General features: G+C 34.8%; 1 protein-coding gene across 12 annotated transcripts in view; it reads left to right on the forward strand.

Moving 5' to 3' along the window:
- SCAF8 (SR-related CTD associated factor 8) overlaps nt 1–22170 on the forward strand; it is a 216711-nt gene that overhangs the window by 45275 nt on the left and 149266 nt on the right. For 11 of the 12 annotated variants that reach the window (XR_005834413.1, XR_005834417.1, XR_005834412.1 and 8 more), the window contains 10 exons: nt 647–808; nt 2094–2247; nt 3111–3241; nt 6150–6326; nt 7767–7846; nt 9546–9663; nt 15548–15679; nt 15961–16073; nt 17559–17752; nt 21053–21153. Coding sequence is in view for 6 of the 12 variants with exons in the window: in XM_040627992.1 (XP_040483926.1) it covers nt 647–808; nt 2094–2247; nt 3111–3241; nt 6150–6326; nt 7767–7846; nt 9546–9663; nt 15548–15679; nt 15961–16073; nt 17559–17752; nt 21053–21153 (1362 nt within the window). In the remaining 6 variants the exon portion in view is untranslated. The remainder of the gene's footprint in view (nt 1–646; nt 809–2093; nt 2248–3110; nt 3242–6149; nt 6327–7766; nt 7847–9545; nt 9664–15547; nt 15680–15960; nt 16074–17558; nt 17753–21052; nt 21154–22170) is intronic. The other variant, XM_040627990.1, reaches the window with a different exon arrangement.

Consider the following 22170-nt stretch of genomic DNA (forward strand, 5'->3'; position numbering starts at 1 on the left):
TTCACCTAACCAGATAGGCTAGAAGAAAAGCTTGTGGCAAGAAAGTAGGAGACATATTCCTCAATTTGGGTGGTTGGTAAGAAGGTTGAGAAACATTTATCAGTGGAGTAGCTAAAAATGGGGTAGATTCCTGGAATCTTAATGGTTGTGTCTTTCTTACAGGTGTGATATTTGAAAAAACTTTTGAAACTTTGGGCTCAGTGTATTTACAATGTTACAGTGTTCCTTCATTAGTACAGATATCCTTTTGTTATACAGATTTCAGATGAAGTCTAGTGTATGTTGGCAATGCTTTTTCTAGAGCTCTTCCCTGCTCTAGATACATGCTGCTTCCTTCCAGGTGGCTTTTCAAAGTCATTAAACAAATTTGCTTTGTTTTGTTATAACAGTACCTTATTTATTCTTTTGACTTTTGTCATTGAAGCCAGTTATGCAGTACTATTTTGGAACTTAGGTGATTGGCAGTTGAAACGGGTGAATGGAGTAGCCAAAGTAGATTAAAATGCCATTCCAGAGACAGATGGTGTGGAATAGTCAATGTTTGAACATTCATTACCTCTACATAAGCATTGTTTTTGTATTTGTATAGGATTTATAATGAATGCTACCTTCTCATTCCTTCTCTTCCTATTCTTTTTTCCATCAGTGTAAACCGGAATACAAGGTACCTGGACTTTATGTTATTGACTCCATCGTACGACAATCTCGACATCAGTTTGGTCAAGAAAAGGACGTGTTTGCACCCAGATTTAGCAATAACATCATTAGTACTTTCCAGAATTTATATCGTTGCCCTGGGGATGACAAGGTATGCTGCCTTTTTTTTTTTTTTTTTTTAAGTCGATACATTACCCTTTGGTCTTAATGAGACTCTAGTTTATCTTAACTATGATTTTATGTTACCTTTTACTCCTAGTCATTCTGAATTTGAATATTTAGTTATTACACTATCTGCATTCGGAGATTCTTAGCATCTTAAACAAAAGTGGAGAGATATAGTTTTGATTTGGCTATTTTTTACCTTATTGAAGCAATTGGTGTTAAAGAAACTGGCTATAATAAGCTTTCGGAATTACACTGAAGCTTATTTATTCTTACCCACAGCTAATTTAGTGTTTTGATTATTTGACCTGAACTCACATTTATCTATTTAGGGTCTATGAAAAATGGATTTGCTAAGTAGTTAATAGAAAGTAACTGCATTTTAAAATTCTTTTATTGTGGTAGAGTTTTATTAGTGCTGGAAACCCACTACCAAATCTTCTAGATCTGAATGAATAAATATTCTGTACCACATATAAAGAAGGCTTTGCCCTGAGAGAGAATAAAAAAGGGTTCTTTATATTTGCTCAAAGGTATTAGAAGTTTACATATTTTGGGATACTGGATACTGATTTGGAAATTTAGTTTACTCTTCTGATAGGGTTGGTTGCAATTTTTTTTTTAAAGTCACTTAAGCTAAGGACTTTGTCTTGAAGTTTGTTATTTGTTTAAAAGATGAAGTTAAAATCACCTGTAAATACAGCTTTGGTGCTGAGATGAATCCTGATCACCTCAACAGCCTTAATACAGTCTCCAGGCAACCATAACCATCGATCTCATTAGACTTCACATAGAAGCTGAAACCTAGTTGCCATTCCTGCCTTCTACTAAATGTAGCTTTCTCGGGGTGCCTGGGTGGCTCAGTCGTTAAGCATCTGCGTTCGGTTCAGGTCTTGGGATCAAGCCCCACATCGGGCTCCCTGCTCAGCGGGAAGCCTCCTTCTCCCTCTCCCACTCCCCCTGCTTGTGTTCCCTCTCTCGCTGTCTCTCTCTCTGTCAAATAAATAAAATCTTAAAAAAAAATTAAAAATAAAATAAATGTAGCTTTCTCATTTATCTTGTACATCTACCAAAATGAACATTTTTTTTCAAGTGTGTTAAGATTAGCAAATCACAATTACAGAAACATGATTTCAGGGGTAGAAAGTACTACAGAAGAAGTATTTTAATTCATCCTTCCCATCCACTGTTGGAATAGCCTCTGAGAAATGACTGTGCTAAGTTTTAAAAGCGAAAAAAATCAAAATGTCATTTTTCTTTTTTTCTTCTAGAGTAAAATAGTGAGAGTATTAAACTTATGGCAGAAGAATAATGTGTTTAAGAGTGAGATTATTCAGCCTCTTTTGGATATGGCAGCAGGGATTCCTCCCCCAGTTGTCACACCTGTTTTAGCCAGTACTACTGCTGCTATGAGCAACACCCCAGGTATGTTACTTTGATAGAGATTTGTTTTCTAAATATTCTACTTTTTTTCCAAGCGATTATTCATTTATAAAGTAACAGTTTGACAGTGCAGGAGAATTTATCTAGCATTAAGTAATTGAAAGGAAATGTAATTTGAAGGAAAATAGACTGAGAATTTATATTTGTGTGTAATTCTTTTCCAAAAATTAAAAAGCTGAATTTTTTAAATCCCTAGAAGCATAAATACAGTGAACTTTGGGAAATTGGTATGTCACTTAAGTTTTTTCCTGGTTTAGGCTGCCCATAAACTTGCATGTAAATCAAGTTATAGTATTGTAGGAGAACTTAATATTTATAAGGATCCCTGAAACATTATCTAATGGAGCCAAGAGTGCTTTAGTAATAATCTCAAAATCTTGTTTTTTGAAGTATATTCAAATGACACTTAAAATTTGTTATCATAGTTCAGGAATTAACATTTGGTATATATATTGTTTTTGTTGTGTGTGTCTGTGGCTATACACATACACATCCGTTTTTAAATAAAAATAGTTATATATTATACATACTGTTTTCTAATTTTTCGATTATATTTTGAATATTGTGTCATTGAATTTTCTTCTGTAGTGAGATTTTTAATGATTTGTAAGTATTGTAGGCTCCTTTAAAGGAGTAGCTTAGTTAATGGGGACAAGTATGGACAGATCTTTTTGGTATTTTTTTTTTTCAGTCTACCTAATTCTGTAATTAGACAATAAAATAAAAACGTTTATTTAAGTTCGTATATATTTTATAAAAGTGACAAAGCAAATCTCTCTACCTTTCCAAGTCTTATTCATTTACTTACATATTTATTTCGGTGGGTGTGATGTCTTTTTTAAAAGGAACTCCTGTGACACCTGTTACTCCAGCCAATGTGGTCCAAGGTCTGCCGGATCCGTGGGTATCTCAGATAACAAACACAGATACACTTGCAGCAGTAGCTCAAATCTTACAAAGTCCTCAGGGCCAACAGGTGAGCAGTTTTTTTGTTAAAACGTCAACAATGATTTATTTTCCTAATGATTATTTTATAATGTACCACATAAAAGAGTATGTGTTATTTCTGTAAAAATGAGATCACACTATAGATACTACTGTGTAACTTGCTTTTTCATTTAGTAAGGCATCATTTTATGCACTGTTTTATGAAAACTTCATTTCATACCAAAATACTGACGTAGCACATAGTTTGTGCCAAACGTTATTAGGTGCTATTGTTACTCCAGTAACAAGACAGGGATGTCTTCTCTCTTAGGAAAGATGTCTTTCTATGTTAGGGGAGACAAATAATAAAAAAGTATAAAACTTTATTTAGATAGTGATACATGACTTAAAACAGGATAAATTTTTAGTGACTGGGTTTGAGGGGAAGGGGTCAGAATTAGGGTCGCCAAGAGAAGGGTTTTTTGAGGAAGCGCCATTTGAAGTGAGACTTGAAATGGGACTGCTCTTGGTAGGGTTTGAGGATAGCCCATTCTTCACATCTCCTTTTTTTACCTGTCCTTTAAAAAACCAGATTAATTGTAATCTGTGCAATAAGGCGCCCCCTCCCCCTGAACTCTTTTTCCAAATATTCATGAGGTTTCAGCTACCTATGAGTTTTTGTTTAAATGTCACCTCAGTAAGGCCTTCAAAAAGTTATTTAAAGCTGCACATTCTTTCATCCCCTATGCTCCTTTTTCCTATCACCTGCTTTATTTCTATTACATTAAATAATTTATTTACTTTATTTATTCTCTGTCTCTTCCCACCAGAATGTATGCTCTACAAGGATGAGAATTTTTTTCAACTGTTTTGTTCACTGCTGTATTTCTAGTGTTTAGGTTGTAGCAGATGTTCGGTACATTTTTGTAGAATGAATGAGTAGTGTATAGAGGCATAACAGTGTTGGGTATGCAAAGATCTTTCAGAATTGAGATGTCTGGAGGGTCAGATGACCTGTGCATGTATGTTAATAATGACAAAGTTGACATGGTAGACCTAAGTGTGGACCTGGTTTCAAAAGACAGAAATGGTGGGCTGAGAAACAAAGAGTTCATATGCTAAGCAGTGGGGAATTGCCAGAGATTTTCATGTTGCTGTCAGTGACCTGAACAGTACTTCAGTGGTTGGGAGAGGCGAGAAGCCTAGAGATAGGAAGTATCTTCGTTTTGATAATAATGATAAAAGAAGGGAAGTAATAAATATGTGAAAAATAGTAGGGTTGCAGACTCTCTAAAAGGACAATCTCCAAAAGGAAGGGACCGTTCTTGAGTTTTAAAAATGTAAAACCCATTTCAGTTATAGTCTTAGATTAGATCTAGTTTCTCCATTTTGGGGGGCAATTGGGAAACTGAATTGGATGTTAGATAAAATTACCAAATTATTAATTTTATCTTGTGATAATATTTTGAATGTAATTCACAAAGCAAATGTTCTCATTTTAAAAGATACTTATTAAAATAAATACTTTTGTCAGGAGAAGTGATTTTTTCCAGAAGAAATAGTGCAAGGAGAGTTAAGAAGACTTAGTAATTGTATTAAATCAAGAGTAGAAGGAAAAGTAGGGTGTTGCACTGGTTTGAACCTGACTGAAACAGTAACAGTGCTGTCTAGAAAAATGCGGGTGTCAAAAGGAGTAGTTAAAATGTGTAAAAGAAAAAATATGGTATTAACCCTCTTCTCTCTTTTCCCCTCTGCGCCTTCTTTCTCTCCCTTTTTCCTCCTTTTCCTCCTTCCTTCCCCTCCCTCCATCTTATCTGTTCTGAAGCTTCCTCAGTGCAATAACTAAGCTATCATATATTTTGGTATTGTCTTTGCTATCACATTAGTAGTTTGTAGTTACTCTTTACTTGATAGCCAAATGACTGTAGTTTGTTTCTTAATGTAGCTGTTTTAGATAAGCATGAAATTACTTACTCTCATCTTGGATGGCTTTTGTACCTTCTCCCACTATAAGTTAATCTTAAACAGTACACATGTCTTGTTTCTATTGTAAATTGATAATTTTCAGATTCAGCTCAGGTTTAGGTCTTGATTAGGAAAGAATTATTAATTCTAAGATGTATGTAGGGTTTACTTAAACTATGAAACATTTTCAGGATCTTACTGTTTCTGCTTTTTAAGAGGATGGATGAATAGAGGGAACAGGGATTTGATTTCAACTCTTGTTGGCCCTATTCACCTTTAATTTCATTAGTTTCAGACTGCTCTAAGAGACAAATTGCTTACTTGCTTTCCTGCTTTCAGGAAATGTGTTATCTGATGGTAAATCTGAAAGATAGCAGAAGCAGTTGTTGTCAGTGCTTGTTTTTTTGTTTTTTTTTTTTTAACAGAGATTAAGGAGTTAATTGAAGAAGGAATGAAAAGCTTAGTGAAGGGGTGTCTGGGTGGCTCAGTCAGTTGAGCTTCCACCTCTTGATTTTGGCTCAGGTTGTGATCTCAAGGTCATGGGATCAAGCTTCATGTGGAACCCCTGTTCAGTAGCCCCGCTTCGGATTCCACACTCAGTGCGCATTCTGCTTGGGATTCTGTCTCTCTCTCTCTGCCCCTCTCCCCATTCGCACCCGCACTCTCTAAAGAAATTAATAAAATCTTTAAAAGAAAAGCTTAGTGAAAAAAATCAGTCTGTATGTGATGAGGTCTGTATCTGTCATGGTATGACCACTTTATTTGGCTTGAAGTTCTCTGACTTTCCAGAAGCTAGACAGACTTACTAAGGACTGTTATTACATATATGGCACACACAACAAAATATTTTTTTAATTACCTTGTTTTGAGTTAGTATTTATTTTCTCTTGTCTCCAAAGACTGTATAACTGAATTTTATTGACTAAAAGATGGGCATTCTTACAGATAAAACCAGCATCTGTTTGTAATAATTTTCCTTTTTTCTCCTCTAGCTTCAGCAGTTAATACAAACTTTACAACTACAACAGCAGAAGCCTCAGCCTTCTATTCTGCAGGCCCTGGACGCTGGTCTCGTTGTACAGTTGCAGGCTCTCACAGCACAGCTTACTGCTGCAGCTGCAGCGGCCAACACCCTGAACCCCTTGGAACAGGGAGTGGCTTTCAACAAGGTAGAAATTAAGTTATCAGATTTGTTCTATAAGAAGTGTTAAAGTCTATATGCTGTCATGTGGATTCTAATTCTATAAATTATATTTTATTATTGAACTATTACAATATGCACTGTACTGTATAATATATTATGAATTTTACTAGAGGTTTACATATTTCTGAAGGAACTTAAGTAATTTTAAAATTCCACTTGAAATATGTAGAATATTCTCTTTAAACTGGTCACTAAAATTGTGTATTCAAAATTGAGGCAAACGATAATTTTCTGAATTTTCTAATTTCTTTTATGGATGTTACAAATACACTAATTTGATGTTCTGTGTTCTGAAATTTTATTTTTTTTAAAGATTGTATTTATTTATTTGACAGAGATAGAGACAGCCAGCGAGAGAGGGAGCACAAGCAGGGGGAGTGGGAGAGGAAGAAGCAGGCTCATAGCGGAAGAGCCTGATGTGGGGCTCGATCCCATAACGCTGGGATCATGCCCTGAGCCGAAGGCAGACGCTTAACTGCTGTGCCACCCAGGCGCCCCTATGTTCTGAAATTTTAACCTGCTAAAATTATAATTGTTCAAAATATGAAAGTTCATAGGAAAACTTCTCTATAGTTGTCATTATACTGTAATATGATAAATTGAGGTCTAACTATAAAGGATAGTAGTTTTAAAGTTGAAAATCTCATGTATAATTTATTGTGTGATTGCCTCAATGTTCTTATTAATTATGAGAATATTAAAAGATCTTGGAAGTGTTATCCATATTTTTGTTTCTGCTACTGTATTTTTTTTAGGAAAATAAATATTGATTTTTGTATTACTTAGACTTTCTTAGCTGTCAGCTTAATTTAGTCTGAAAATTTAATAGCTAAACCACATAGGGGGCACCTGGGTGACTCAGTCAGTTGAGCATCCTACTTTTGATCTCAGCTCAGGTCTTGATCCCAGGGTTGTGAGTTCAAGCCTGGAGTTGGGCTCCCCACTGGGCATGGAGCCTACTAAAAAAAAAAAAAAAAAAAAAAGCTAAACCACATAAAAAAAGCCTTTAAATTGATTATTTGGAAGATAGTAGAGCATCCTAAGAAGAGAAATGTACTACGAATAGATCCATTGATTACAGTCCTAGATGTTTTTTAATCAAGCTTTATTACTGTTGGCAAGCCACTTAATTATTTTAATCCCAGTCTTCTCTTCTATAGAGCATTAGTATTTTTCCTGTGTTATGATTTGTTTTGTTACATAAGGCAATGTATGTCAAAGTACTTTAAAATACTCAAATTGAATGCTTTATTATAGTATAACATAAAATTATATAAAACATTTATGTATTAATGTGATAAGGGAAATTAATGGGATGTCATTGGCATTCAGAATAGCATTTGTACCTTATTTTTGTGTGAAGCATCTTTTAATTTGTCTTTTTCTCCCTCCCCCTCCCCCTTAGAAGTTGATGGATAGGTTTGATTTTGGGGAAGATTCTGAGCATAGTGAAGAACCCAAAAAGGAAATTTCAGCTTCTCAACTGTAAGAATTGTTGTTTTTCTTCATAATCATAAGTTTTTCCCATTACTATTATATACATTGGATAGGACATTGCCTTCTGAACTACCAAGTATACTTTGAATAAGTTGGGATATGATTTCAGGCTGTTGAGCTCTAACATTACAGAAAGATGGTAGAGTTGCTGTCTTGTTGCCTCCCTATTTATCTCAGATCTTTGCAAATATTTGGGGTATATTAAAATTCTTTATAGGAGAATTGATAGATGTTGATATAGTGGTGTTATTTTCTATATCTGTATTAGGCGTTAAGTTATTTTATTCAGTTATAAGAATATTTGAAATAATAGGAGAGAAGCTTGCTTCTAGTGTCAGTGGCTACTTCTAGGCATTCTACCAAATTCTCAGGGTGTGTATGACTAATCAGAAGTAAAGATTGGGATTATAGGGCTTTTGTTTTTTTAAAGATGTGGATTGTAAATTTTTATAATAGATTAGTGATTTTCTTTTCGTAAGTTCTGTGCAGCCCTAGGTTCTTGCAGGTTTGAGAAAGGACCAGTGGGGAAGAGAATGTTAGAGAGTGGGGCATGGAAGGTGGGAGGATGGAGGTTGATGAATGGAGGGAATGCCTCTGGGAATCTTGTTTCAAGCAGAGGTTATTAATTTTATATATTGGGATAATAGCTCTTAAAATATATTTATATAATACATAAAAATACATATATCCTTTTGGTAAAGAGACTTTACTTGAAAAATTGAAATCTAATATTTTAGATTATGAATTATAAAGTTAGAGGAGAAACATTTGAGATCATGTAGATCAGTGTCCTGAACAACGTAAGAATCTCCTTTAATGGTGTTCTGATAGGGTATTTTTGTAATGTTTTAATGCCTTCTATGATGAGAAGTTAAATAATCTTTGTTACTGGATCCTGTTTGATTTTCTTTATACACATTGATCCGTTTTGCATTCTGAAGCAAGGAAACAAATTTGCTCCATTATCTTTTGAGACATAGCCTTTCAATATTTGAAGTTAGGTATCATTCTTCCCCTTAGGTTTATTTGCTCCAGATGAAGTACACTTTTTTTCAACTGTTTCAAGACTTCTCACCATCCTGATTGCCCCTTTTGGGATGCCCTCTTTTTTGTTCATGTCTTACCTTGTGGCACCCAGAATTCCAGGTGTATTCCAGGTGTGAATTTCCCAGAGTATAGTTAAATTATTATTTCCTCTTATCTAAGTACTGTTTCTGTTAACATACCTAATAATGTGAATGCTTTTCTAAAGAAAGCAGATTAGTTTTATAAAGTTTATGGTCAATTACAATTGTAGATTTCACATGTACTGATTGATAGACCATTTCTCCCGCTATCTTAGAGAAGGAGTTAAGTGACAATGTTTAAATACTTTTAACTTTTACGTTTCATTGAGATTTTCTTAAAGTGCTCTAATGTAAAAAATACTAATTTATATGTATTTAATACTCAGATCTTCCATCAGAGTATCTTTAACATGTTATCCATCTATTGAAAGACTGTTGGAGAGTATCTTTCTATTTTAACATATTAATGTTCTGAGGTATTCCATTTTCTGTTAATATTTCAAAAGTAAACATTGTAGAGTATGTTTCATTTAATTGGCATGGGGGGGTTGAAAAATCAGTTATTTATGTATTATCTTCATTGGGTTTTGAAATATATTTCTACTTGTTTTTCCTTCTAGTTCTCATGTTTCAGAATCTGTGAACAATTCCATTTTTCATCAGATAGCTGAACAACTACAGCAGCAAAACCTTGAACATCTCAGACAGCAACTCCTAGAACAGCAACAGCCTCAAAAGGTTTATAACTCCATCTTGTGGTCTTTAGAGTTATTGCTTTCTACATTCTTTAAAACAGTGTTTCTCAAGCATGGTGATTTTCTTCAGTTTTATTACTAGGAAGATCAACCTTTTTGGAAGATTCATAGTCTTTTCTGTTACCAGAATGTGTTCTGGATATATACATGTGCTTGGTATATTAGCAGTGGAGAACAGAAGATAGAGGCGGTGTTTCAGTATTACACCTTAATACTTCATGTGCTTTTCTCCACTCAGTTCCTTGTCAAGCAAAGTCATGATGATTTTGCTTTTGTTGATTGTGATGATGGCAAAATAGATTTGCTACCTTTAATTAGGCTGTTACTGTGTGGCAGGAAGTTTATGAGGCATGATTACGTTTAATGCTATGGAAAGCATTTTGACTCCAATTGTACCTTAGTGAAATTAAACATCCATTGCAAAACTATATAGCTAATATCATGTATCATTTGTCTTAAGACACTCTGTTATTTTATGTACAGCTACGAATTTTTAATCACTTCAAAAGTACAACATCCTATGGCGTTAAAAAAAACCCTAATAAATTATAGGGATGATAATATGTGAAGAAGAATCATACCTAGAATTGATAGAATAAGTCAAGTTGCAAAGGTGGGGTCAATCCATTGCAAAGCCTGTTTTTGCTCCATGTGAGAAATATTTATAGATACAAACTGTTTAGAATATGAGTGTTTTCAAATTCCCCCCAATCATACTTCTTTCTAATATCTGAAACTTTTTGGCAATAAAACAATACTACAAACGTTTTTAAAGTATGAGCAACGTGGTGTTAGATGATATATACACAGATGAACAAAAAAGCATCTCGCCTCAAGTAATCTCTTCTCTAATGGAGCATGTACATCTGTATGAACACAGGGCAGAATTCTAGTTTCTGTAATAGAGGTACAGTGAAGGACAGTGGAAATAAAGAAGAGAGAAGAGTTCCTTTAAATTAAAGGGATAGCAAACCTTGGACACTGCTGGGGCCTGAACTTATCCTTTTAAATCAAATAGTAAACGTAAAATGGATATTCATGGTATTTGCTAGGTTGGAACTTACACCTGGAATTATGAGAATGGAATGCTGTACCTTGTTTTGAAGGAATGATAGAAGTGTTGGAGTAGGTGTAGTGTTTTATGTCAGGCAGATTTATCTGCCTGAGAATTTGGGAACTTTAAAGATAGAGCACAATGTAGAACATTTGGATGTTGTTTAAAGAAAAACACAAGTTACAAATCAATGAAAAGAAACAGGTTGTCCGTGATGTAATAAAAAAATCTTATAGAGGCAACGGGTAGTCACGATGGAAGAGTTCATCCAAACAGCAGATTTGTCTGTCTATAAATGTGGCAGTTTTGATTGTCTTAGTGCCAGTTTCCTTTCAGAAAGTTTAGAAGAAGCAGTAAAATCAAGGTAGTACTCTTAAAATTAACACCAAATTATTGAAGTGAAAATTCCTAAAAGCTTGAGAGAACGTTATTCTTTTTTGTTATTTAAATTCAGTTAGCCAACATATAGTGCATCATTAGTTTCAGGTGTAGAGTTCAGTAATTCATCGATTGTGTATAACACCCAGTGCTTATCACATCACGTGCTCTCCTTAATGCCTGTCACCCAGTTACTCCATCCCCCCCACCTCCCCTCCAGCAATCCTCAGTTTCTTTCCCATAATTAAGAGTTTCATGGTTTGTCTCCCTCTCTGATTTCTTCCCATTCCATTTTTCAGGGTTATTCTGTCTTAAGAATCTCACCAACCAAAGAAAAATAGAGCTCCGGGCTTAGTTAATACATTATCTCCAAAATTTTAAAGGATACAGTAATTAGATCCTTTCGAAAGAATTAAATGTTGTTAAAAGCTTTCATTGTTCAGAAATAAGTGTTGAAGAAAGGGGGAGTGGTGAAAGAAAAGCAGCTTTTCTAATACATCAGGTAGATGGTGTTCAAAACCTATGACAAATTTCAAATTAGAAAGTATATCAGCAGGGTAACCATTAAAATTTAATAAATTGTGTAATTGGCTCTACCAAACCAGTTGCTTTCATATGATGAAGATAGGGTGAAATAAGCAGAAAAATGAAGCATTTTTGTTTACCTGTGAGCTCATTATGGCCGCCTAAAAGTTCTTACGGGGTCTTAGAGAAAGGAATCAGATTGCTCGTGCCACCCTACTCATTGCAGCTCTGACCACACCTGCATGTGAATTGATATCTAGTATCCCAAACAATAGAAAACCACTGAAAACAGAGCACTTCCAAGGAGTGGCTGAATTGTGAAGGGAGTAATAGTCATGTTGGAAGGAGAATGATGGCCGTTGTCGGACTTAAGTTCTAGTTCATGATATTAGTCATTGTTTTATCAGGATAGTCAAGAGATGTCAGGAAAGCTATAGCTCAGAGTGAAATACTGATAATGAAAATGGTAGGACTGATGAAAAGGGCTTCTAAAAGAATGTTATGAATAGAAAGGTTATGGAAGATTCGGCCACTTAATAATGAAGAGCTATCATATGTAACTTACTTTGATTCAGTATTTTTTTAATATAGGAGAATATAATAGAGTAGAATTGAACATGATAAAACCTAAGATGGGTGATAATATTTAGAGCCCTGAGTTACTGTAAGTGATTTGCCGTCTCAGCTCACATAAATTGCATTTCATGGTACTGCAGTTGTAGGATTATAGCACAGCATGTGTGGATTTCAGTAAGGCTTTTGACAAAGTCTTTCCTGTCACTTAGACAGGAAAAAGTGGAGGAACATGGATCTATAACTGATCAAAATGTGACATGAGTGTTAATCCACCTTTGAAAGAAGTCTCTGCTAGCTGCTGTTATCCTTGTCTTCTGTTTCTTCAGTATTAATGCTCTACCTGAGGACACCATTGAAGGAACTAGAGGTGTATACCAGGACGTATACTAAGGATATATACCAGTGTATCAGAAAAGCAGTCATTTGCCACCTGGGTCCAATGGATCCTTTTAAAATATATTTGAAGTCATCTTAGATAAGTTTACAGAAGTGAGACTAAAAGGGATGGGGGAAAGTACTTTACGAGCAATTTTAATATACATAATTGAAATGTAGCAAAACCATTTTGTGTCAAATTCAGATGTCACACGTTCTTTTAGCAGAATAGAACAGTCGAGGTTCTTGTTGCAAAATACTGCAAGATAAAGTCCTTCCTGCTAACTAAGTGTATGAAAAGACCCTATTTTTGTCCTTAGAGACACATTTTTCTGCCATCAGTTTTGGAGTGTGAGAAATACATTTAGGATATGGTCATCTGAAAACCCATAGTCTGATATTTCACTTAGATATTAAACTTCAAGATCATCATTAGAGTCTAGAATGCTGCTTTTTCTTTGTATTCATGTTCTATTTTGTTTAATAATTGTGAAATATGTTCCTCTGTCAGTTATCTTCTCTTTGCCATTACATACAGAAATGGAAAAATCTAAATATTCAACTATGTTCCAGGGAAAGCTTAAAACCAGACTACAGAGATAGTGTCTCCGATACTTCTTGAAATATACAGTATTTTTGGTAATGCAGTAAAACTGGATGATGATGATTCTATTTCACCATTGACCCTTCTTAACAATTATATTGTTTTTTCTTTTTTGTATTATTTTAGTCTTTCTTGAAATAATTGAGAATAATTGATGGATAATAGCAGAATAATTCTTAGAATGATGAAATTCTTAGAATGATGAAACATTCTTAGCAAAATGTTTCAATATGTAGGATAATACGACCTCTTAAAATCCCATAACGTGTCTTAGATACAGGAAAGGGTACAATGGACCTAATGCTAATTGCAAGATAATAGGATAATTTTTAGTTGAATTTTTATTTTTATTTTTTAAATAATTATTTTTTTGAGAGAGAGCCCATGCACGCGACTGCGCACGATGGTGGGGATAGGGGAGGAGCAGAGGGGAGAGGGAGAGAAAGTCCTAAGCAGACTCTGCGCTTGCGTGGAGCCCAAAGTGGGGCTCATCTCATCACCCTGAGATCATGACCTAAGCAGAAACTAAGAGTTGGTTGCTTAACCAGCTGCGGCACCCCAGCATCCCTTAGTTGAAATTTTAAAGTAGATTTTCTCTTTGTTCTTCATAAGACCTCTAAGAAAGAATAAAGGTCATGAAATTATAGTCTTCTCAAATGGGTAAAACTCAAACAAGAAACTCAGAAACTAAAATTAGTTGCAGTGGATCTTGGTGGTTATACCAAGAGTTAACCATTAAATAGAAAAATTAGGGTAAAAAACAAGGGTGGGGGGGAATGTGAAGCTTAAGATAAATGGAGAAGTAAGAAAAATACGATGTGAAGAATATATGCATACTGAACTCAGGACCAAATAGATTCAGGATGGAGCTGAAAATTCCCTTTCTGTGATAAGAATTCTGTTGTTATATACTTTTAAAGACATAAGCCAGGACTTTGCTTAAAATGTGTTTGATTTGTTCGGAAAGAGNGCTTGCTCACTGATGTTTCGGCCAGTACTGTGGCATGTGTTTCACAGAAGTCTTTTCTACTTTAACTTTGTTTCTAAACCTTGAAAATGTTACTTATTCTTAGAGAACCGGTTCCTTCATAAAGTTAGAAGCTTGGAACGGTTCTTTAAATGTTCTTTTTGGCTCTTAATTTTTATGCTTTTTCTTTCAGATTAGATGTCATTAGAATAAGAATTTTTTTTAAAAAAATGTTACTGAGATAGAATATATAACTAAGGTGTACAACATTGTGATTTGATACGTTAATATATTGCAGTAAGCTTAACACCTCTATCATGTCACAAAACTCATTTTTTTGTGGTGGGAACAGTTAGATCTAGTCTCTTAACAACTTTGAAGTTTATAATACAATATTGTCTGTAGTCACTATGCTGGTATTCCTTACACAGATAGGGAGACCAAGTTTCACAATTCAAGTAACTTGTTCACAATCAGAGTTTGTAGCAAGGGCATAGTATTTTTGAGTTACTCTTCTCTGTTAATTATTACAGTAGCTCCCAACTTGTCTACTACCAGGAACTACTTTTGTTAATCTTTAACACCTGCAAAGATGTTTAAGAAAAGTTTATGTAGGGATACTTTTTCATAATTAGTTTTCTCATTTTTAGTTAACACCATAATATATGCAATTGCTAAATCAGATTCAGACTAATAAGTGTCATGTAAGTAGTGTCACTACAGCAAGTTGCTGTAAATCTAGTCCCAGCAAAACAAAAAGGGGGGGATTCAGATTTTAAATGTTCCTTTAATTAGTCTTCATTGCCTAACTTCTGTTAGTACTTCCTAATACTATTTTGCAAATTCCTAGAGGTGGAGGTTGAGAAAGGCCCAAATTGAGAACTCTTTCGCTAGATCAGTTAATTTGGTAATATTTGAGCTTTGTTTTGCCTATACAATAATGTATGACTTAGTTCTTTAATATAAAATACTTCTACATTAAAAGTAACATAGCATTTTAATTTATAGCATTTTATAAAAATGGTAATTGCCATTGAAATTCTAGATTCATTTAATTTAGTGCCATTATATATCTTTCATGATGTAATCCCTTCATTCTTTAAAGTATAATGTCTGTATTTTCCACAATTTAAAATTTGTTTGAAGACCTACTTGATCTTAGCATTCTAATACAGTCTTCTTCCTCTTTTGTGGAGGTGTCCCGTGCTCTTAAGTAAACTTCATTTGTACAAAAGTGTAATTTTAGGTTGATTATAAATGATTTAACATGGGACTTCTATATGTGTTGTGCTCCTTTTTAAAACTTTGTGAAGTTTGCATGTTTAAATTCTGTTGTAATAATATGCATGGTTTCTTAATGTTTGTGTGTTTGTATACGTTCTCAATAGGCAACCCCTCAGGATAGTCAAGAGGGAACATTTGGATCAGAGCATTCAGCCTCACCATCACAGGGTAGCAGTCAACAGCATTTCCTTGAACCTGAAGTGAATTTGGATGATTCTATAGATATTCAGCAACAGGTAAAAAGTAAATGTTTTTCTGGGTCATAAATTTCTAAAATTACTTAGAGGAGAATATTATAAAATATGGTAAATGTTTTTTTGTGTAAAATATTTTGTTTTTATGTAAAGTAATGGTAATGTCCTAAATATTTTTTCCTCACAATTAAGCTATATATTAATCATTTTATGTAAATATTAGGCATTAAAGCTATTATGGTGAATATTTTGTTAAGGCAGAATTGTCAGTATATACTGCATCTCAATCAGGCATTTTGTTTGCTGTTCTTTTGATTTTCAAGGATATGGATATAGATGAAGGGCAAGATGGAGTAGAAGAGGAGATCTTTGAACAAGAAGCAAAGAAAGTGGCTGTTCGCTCAAGATCAAGAACACATTCACGATCTCGCTCAAGGTTCTACAATAATATTTAAGAGTAGCTGTGTGCGAACCTTTAAAAGTTGGCTTTGTTTCTTTGTATCAAGGTTAAAGGAAGTGTTTTTCTTAAAATAACATCTTATATTCTCCAGAAAGAAGTAATTCAGAATTTCAAAAATGGAAAAATTTTTTGTTCTCTATTAATTGGATATATTTGTGGCCATTTATTTGAATAATATACATTAATTGCAGACATATCATAAGACTTGGATTCAGGATTATACCTGATTTTAGTTAATAATATTATGATTATACCGAACTTAGGATATTATTGCCTCTGAAAACTGTTCAGTCAAGCTGTAGAGGAACAGTGTTAGAAATTCCATTGTATTTCTTAGGTTTTATGTCATTTTGTAATAATACCAAAAGTGATCATAAAAATAAAACTACAGGAATTATTTTTATAAACATTAAGCATAGCATCCGATTATTATAAAGTATATCCTATGGTTTTCTTTGTTAGCTTTTCAACATGGCTAAATCTCAATAATGTACACGCTTACTCAGTTTGAGTTGAAGTTTCCTTAACCTGGTAATTCTTCTGTAGTTATATACGTATATTTGTAGTTTTTGCTACAAATTCTCTTAAAATTTTAAGTCATTAGTCTTTAATATTAATATACTTTATTTTCTGCACATGAATACCCCTGAAAATCTGAACAGTGTATGCTGGAAGAGGGATAGTATCTTTGATGATTTTTCAGTCATTTCTTACTTGTTTCAAGAAGTTATTTGTATTTACCTCTTACAAACGAGAGCCTGTGAGTTCCACTCTCCCTAAACCCATCTCATGTCAGTGAGTAATCTTGCTAAAGCAATTACAGTGTTAGGGCTGAAATCTTTGCAGCTTCTTTGTCTTAACAACACCTCCTTATTCAGCATTTAGAAGCAGTGCAGGGGCATATGGTCGACGGTAAAAAAAAAAAAAAGAAAAGAAACAGTGTTTCCGGATCACCGTATATTTAAAGTCAAGCACCTTGAAATTTTAGAAGTTGGAAACTTATAAGCAGAATTCTTTAGTGGCCTCATTCTCTGTTGGAAACATTCTCTGTTTCGTAATTTTAAGAATATAATGTTTTTATCACCTAAGGTTCTATTTTCTTTAATCTTTCATTCCTATTCTTGACTCTTGTTTGAAAAATGAGTTGGAGGACACTAAGGAAAGTAAGGCCCTTATTGGATAGAATCTCATTTTCTTCTTCCTGGTCTCAGTAAGAATCATTGCAAACAAACATCTATTACAGTATGAGCCTGAGCAGTACATAGATTTGAGAAATGCATGTTTGATACTTCATTCTACTTACACATTTTTTAAGAGGTAGCTAGATATAAGACAACCTTTTGTGTGTGTGTGTGTGTGTGTGTGTGTGTGTGTGTGTGTGGTTCCCCCCCCACCTAGAAGTGAGAAATTTGACAGAAGAATAATACTTTTGTTAGAAGTAAAATAATATTTTTTTTGTAGATCACCAAGAAAACGAAGGTCTCGGTCACGATCTGGTTCCCGAAAGCGTAAACACAGAAAGCGATCACGCTCACGCTCAAGAGAAAGAAAGAGGAAATCATCACGTTCATACTCAAGTGAAAGGAGAGCTAGAGAGAGGGAGAAAGAACGACAGAAGAAGGGATTACCTCCAATTAGATCTAAAACATTAAGTGGTAAGTGACATACTTTACAAAGCTTTGGTTTCAACAAATATTAAGAAAATCATTACCTGCTAAAGACAACTGTATTTTTAGACTAAGAAATTGAAAAGTTGATTGGTAGATGAATAATTTTATCCTTGGTTTTTGTAAAGTGAGAGAGGAGAAAAGAAGAAGGAAGAACAGGTTCTACTGAAACACTTAAGATCCATTGAGAGTTGATTTTTTAAAATGCAAATTAGAAAATATAGACCTCGACTAATAATATATAAAGTGGACCAGGCCTACTGTCTCTTACATAGACACTGTGATTTCTATTCAAAGTGTCGAACCAAGTTTGACCACCAGGTCTGGGGAATAATTAGTGAAGGGAGCCTGTAAATTTTAAAGCTATTTGTAAACTTATTGGATCAGCACCAAGGGAGAGATTCCCATTGTACAGACTTTCCCTCCTTTATATGTTAATCTGTAATGTATAATTAGAACAAATTTGGTAGTAGTGGGAGTTTAAAGGAGAGTTCACTTGGTAGGAATGGGAGTTGTAATTAGTACCGGATTATTCCTGAAAGATTCCTAGGGAGTTAGGATTTCTAAGGTGAACAGACAGACTGCAGATGGGCAAAGTACATAAAATGGAGCAAATTGTCATTCTTTGCCAAGAGCTGAATACCGATCAGGTTGTTTAATTTCTGAAGGTCTCCAAATTCTCTCTGCCATGAAGATAGATAAATAATTGGTATAACTTATACTGCTGAATCATCCTGGAAATCCAGGCTTATAATTAAAGGCAACATCCAGCCTCTTACTAGGTTCTGGCATTTTCAGCAAGCTGTGGCTATCTTGCCAGAATCTTACCTGATAATCGGAGCCAGTGTTAATTTAATAATGTGATACTCCTAACTCTGAAAATTTGTTTATCCCCTTAGGGTGAGAGACCAAATTCAAACATTTTAGTGCTGTCTAATAAAGAAATAACATCAAAGGTCTGACCATAAAACCTCTGCTGTGCCCCCTTTCTCATAATTACCATTAGGACATTCAGAATCACCAGTTTTAGTAGGGCTATTATATGGAGTCTTTTCCATTTAGTTCTTCGCTTTCCTTGTCATATTATAGCTACCACCATTTACATAGTTACTGACCATGGAATTTATTTCCTATTGCTATGGTTTTTTTCATGAATAAAAAAATTCAGAAAGCACATAAGAAAATACACTGAAAAGTATATCCCTCATTATTTACCTCAAAATTCTCCTTATTCCAAAGCAATATCAATTTCATGTGGCCCCAGCACATTTTAAACACATATGGTAGTATTTCCCTATCATTGGTCCTTTGAACACAAGAGTATTCATGAATAGTGCAGTGGATATGAAACATCAACAAGCAGTAATATTCTAGGAATCAGTGTCCTCTCGTGGGATGGGGGAGATTCATTTTTGCTTTCTGGGTTTAAAAAAAAACTTGTCTGTGGGAAAAATTTGTGAAGAGATTACCTTGAAACAGTTCGGGAAACATGGAACATATTTCAGAGAGATTAAAGCAGCTGTGATGTGGTAGAGTAATGAAGCGGTGGGAACTATTCAGTGAAAGAGGTCTAAAAATTTGCTGAGGGTTTGTGATAGGTTGAATAGTGGTCGTCCAAAGATGTTCATAGCCAAATTATTGGAACTTACAAATATGTTACATTATATGGTATGATTAATCAGGATCTTGGCATGGGAAGATTAACTTGGGTTATCCAGAAGGGCTCTGTATAATCCAGAGGTCCTTATAAGAGCGAAACAAGAGGGTCAGAGAGAAAAGGTGATGTGAAGGAGAAAGACGAAGATAGGTAAATGCCCCACTGTTGGCTTTGAAGATGAAAGTTGGGGTCATGAGCCAAGGAATGCAGGCAGTTTGTCAAGGAAACAAATTCTCCCCTAGAGTGTCCAGAAAGAATGCAGACTTGATGATCCATTTTAGACCTCCACAACTGTAAGAGAATACATTTTTGTGTTTTAAGCTACTAAGTTTGTGGTATTTTGTTATAGAGTAGAGTAAAACATACATTGCTTCTTGAGACTTTTGTTAAATATTAAATTATATGTACATACGGTGAGACTGTGAGGCGAAGAACAAATAGGATAAGAACATTACCAGGGAATCTGTTAGCTGAATGATTCTTAAAGCTAACACGTGTCTGGAAGACTTGAGTTCAAACCAGCTGGAGTAGAGAGAGCTGGTTGAAAACCTTCGTTCAGGGGCGCCTGGGTGGCACAGCGGTTAAAGCGTCTGCCTTCGGCTCAGGGCGTGATCCCGGAGTCCTGGGATCGAGCCCCACATCAGGCTTCTCCGCTGGGAGCCTGCTTCTTCCTCTCCCACTCCCCCTGCTTGTGTTCCCTCTCTCGCTGGCTGTCTCTCTCTCTGTGTCGAATAAATAAATAAAATCTTTAAAAAAAAAAAAAAAAAAAAGAAAACCTTCGTTCAGTAGAAATCTTGCAGTAGTCACTAGTGTGGGGCTAAATTAGCTCTACAGTAAAACCTGCTGGAGTCCTGTCCCATAATAGATAAAAAGATCATCAAAAGGCTGGAAACTTTGTCTTTAAAAATGATATTGATGTAAATCTAGATTTATTAAAATTCCGCAAATGTATCATCTGTTGTAAATATTTTCCAATTACGTGTTTTCAGGAAAGGAAATGTTTATGGAGGCATGAACAGTACAGCTTAAAGTAGGTGAGATACCTCATGTGTAGGTCTGTTTCTTAAAGAGAAGTGCTTCCCGCAAAGTATCTTTTAAGTTTTTCATGATAACAAGTTAAGGAGTTCCAATTCAGCCTTTTCCCCCTTGTATCTCCGTGCAAATTATTTCCTTAAGGATAAGGTGCTGTTTTCAGATTTAACTGTTGATTAGGAAGAAATAATCCACTTAATCATTCCAGCACAGAAAGATTAAAGGTGCAGAGATAGGATTTGCAGTAAGAAAAGCGTTTTTGTGACTTTGTTGCATATTAGAATTACCTACAGGATTTTAAAACTCCCGATTCCCAGTCCGTCGTACCCTGTAACCCTTCATCTTTTAGGTTAAGACCCGGGTATCCATAGGTGATTAAAGTGTGCAGCCAAGCTTGCGAACAGAGGTTGATCTGCAGTAGATGTAGATGGATATCTGGGACTTTAGTTCATTTTAAGCCTAACAGATAAAAATGTCACTGAAGTGTTTTAAATATCCATCTTAAATCTTGTTGTTATTAGTGCTTTTTCTTCAGCTGCTCAAAAGAAATAGCTGTGTCTGTGTGATTTAAGTCATTTGTCTCTTTTATGTCTTGACAGTATGTAGTACTACTTTGTGGGTTGGCCAGGTGGATAAGAAGGCGACCCAGCAAGATTTAACCAATCTGTTTGAAGAGTTTGGACAAATTGAATCCATTAATGTAAGTATCACTTCTTATACAATAGTTTAAGATTAAAAATACATATACAGAGGATTTTCAGTCAGTCACTTTGGTTCCTAATGAGCCCAGTAGAGTATCTGTCTTTAATAATGCACATCTTTATAGGGATTATTTTACTTTAATCATTTCTGTGTTTATTTATGCTGCTGTTTATCTCGTTAATTAATTTTTCTTTTTTTAGTGAAATTCTAACGAAATGTTCTTAGAGGTTTTATAGCAGTATAGCTAGCACTTGGTTCCTAAAATCATCCAGTGTTTGGGTTAGCAGGAACCCTATCTGTGACCTAGTTTAATTCCACACCCTCCCTTTTTTTGGTAATGAAAATGAGGAAACTGAGTCCCACAGAATTTTAATCACCTACACATGAGCACATAGGTGGTAGTGGAGACATAATTGGATTTGGGGTCCCAGTCTTTTTACCAGTCCCCTTCCTCTTCTCCCCACCTCTCCCTCTCAAAGCAAACCTGAGGCAAGAAAACTTGTGTGGTCACAGCACCTCAGTAACTTGACTGCAACTCTCACTCCTCAGCTCGCTTTCTTTCAGTACTTTTGCTCCATCCAGTCTCCTTCTTTGAGTATATTCTTCGTCCTCAAGCTCTGTTTTTTTCCCCTGGAAAAAGTCATGGAATGTTTTATAGAAATTTATTTGTTTGAGAAGCCTTCTAATTCATTAACCCTCTGATTTTATTCACTGTTATATTTTTATGTCTCTTGAACTTTTATCATTTGCCACGAAATTGGTTGCCTTTCCTTTCTAGTCTTAGATCCTTATGTGACCAAACTTGACTTTTCCTTGTTAATAACAGCACTCTTCATTGAATTGTTTGACCATTTCGTATACTACTTTCAACCGTATATGATCTCATTGGAAGCTCACAAGAAGCTGGTTAAGTAATTCCCATTATTGTTTTACCAGTGAGGAAACTAAGTGATTTGCCTGAGTTGCGCAGACAATAAATAGATGATTGGTTGAGTGTTTCAACTTAATGAGTTTC

This window comes from Ursus maritimus, unplaced genomic scaffold (genome assembly GCF_017311325.1).
Source record: "Ursus maritimus isolate PB19 unplaced genomic scaffold, ASM1731132v1 scaffold_13, whole genome shotgun sequence".
Taxonomy (NCBI): domain Eukaryota; kingdom Metazoa; phylum Chordata; class Mammalia; order Carnivora; family Ursidae; genus Ursus; species Ursus maritimus.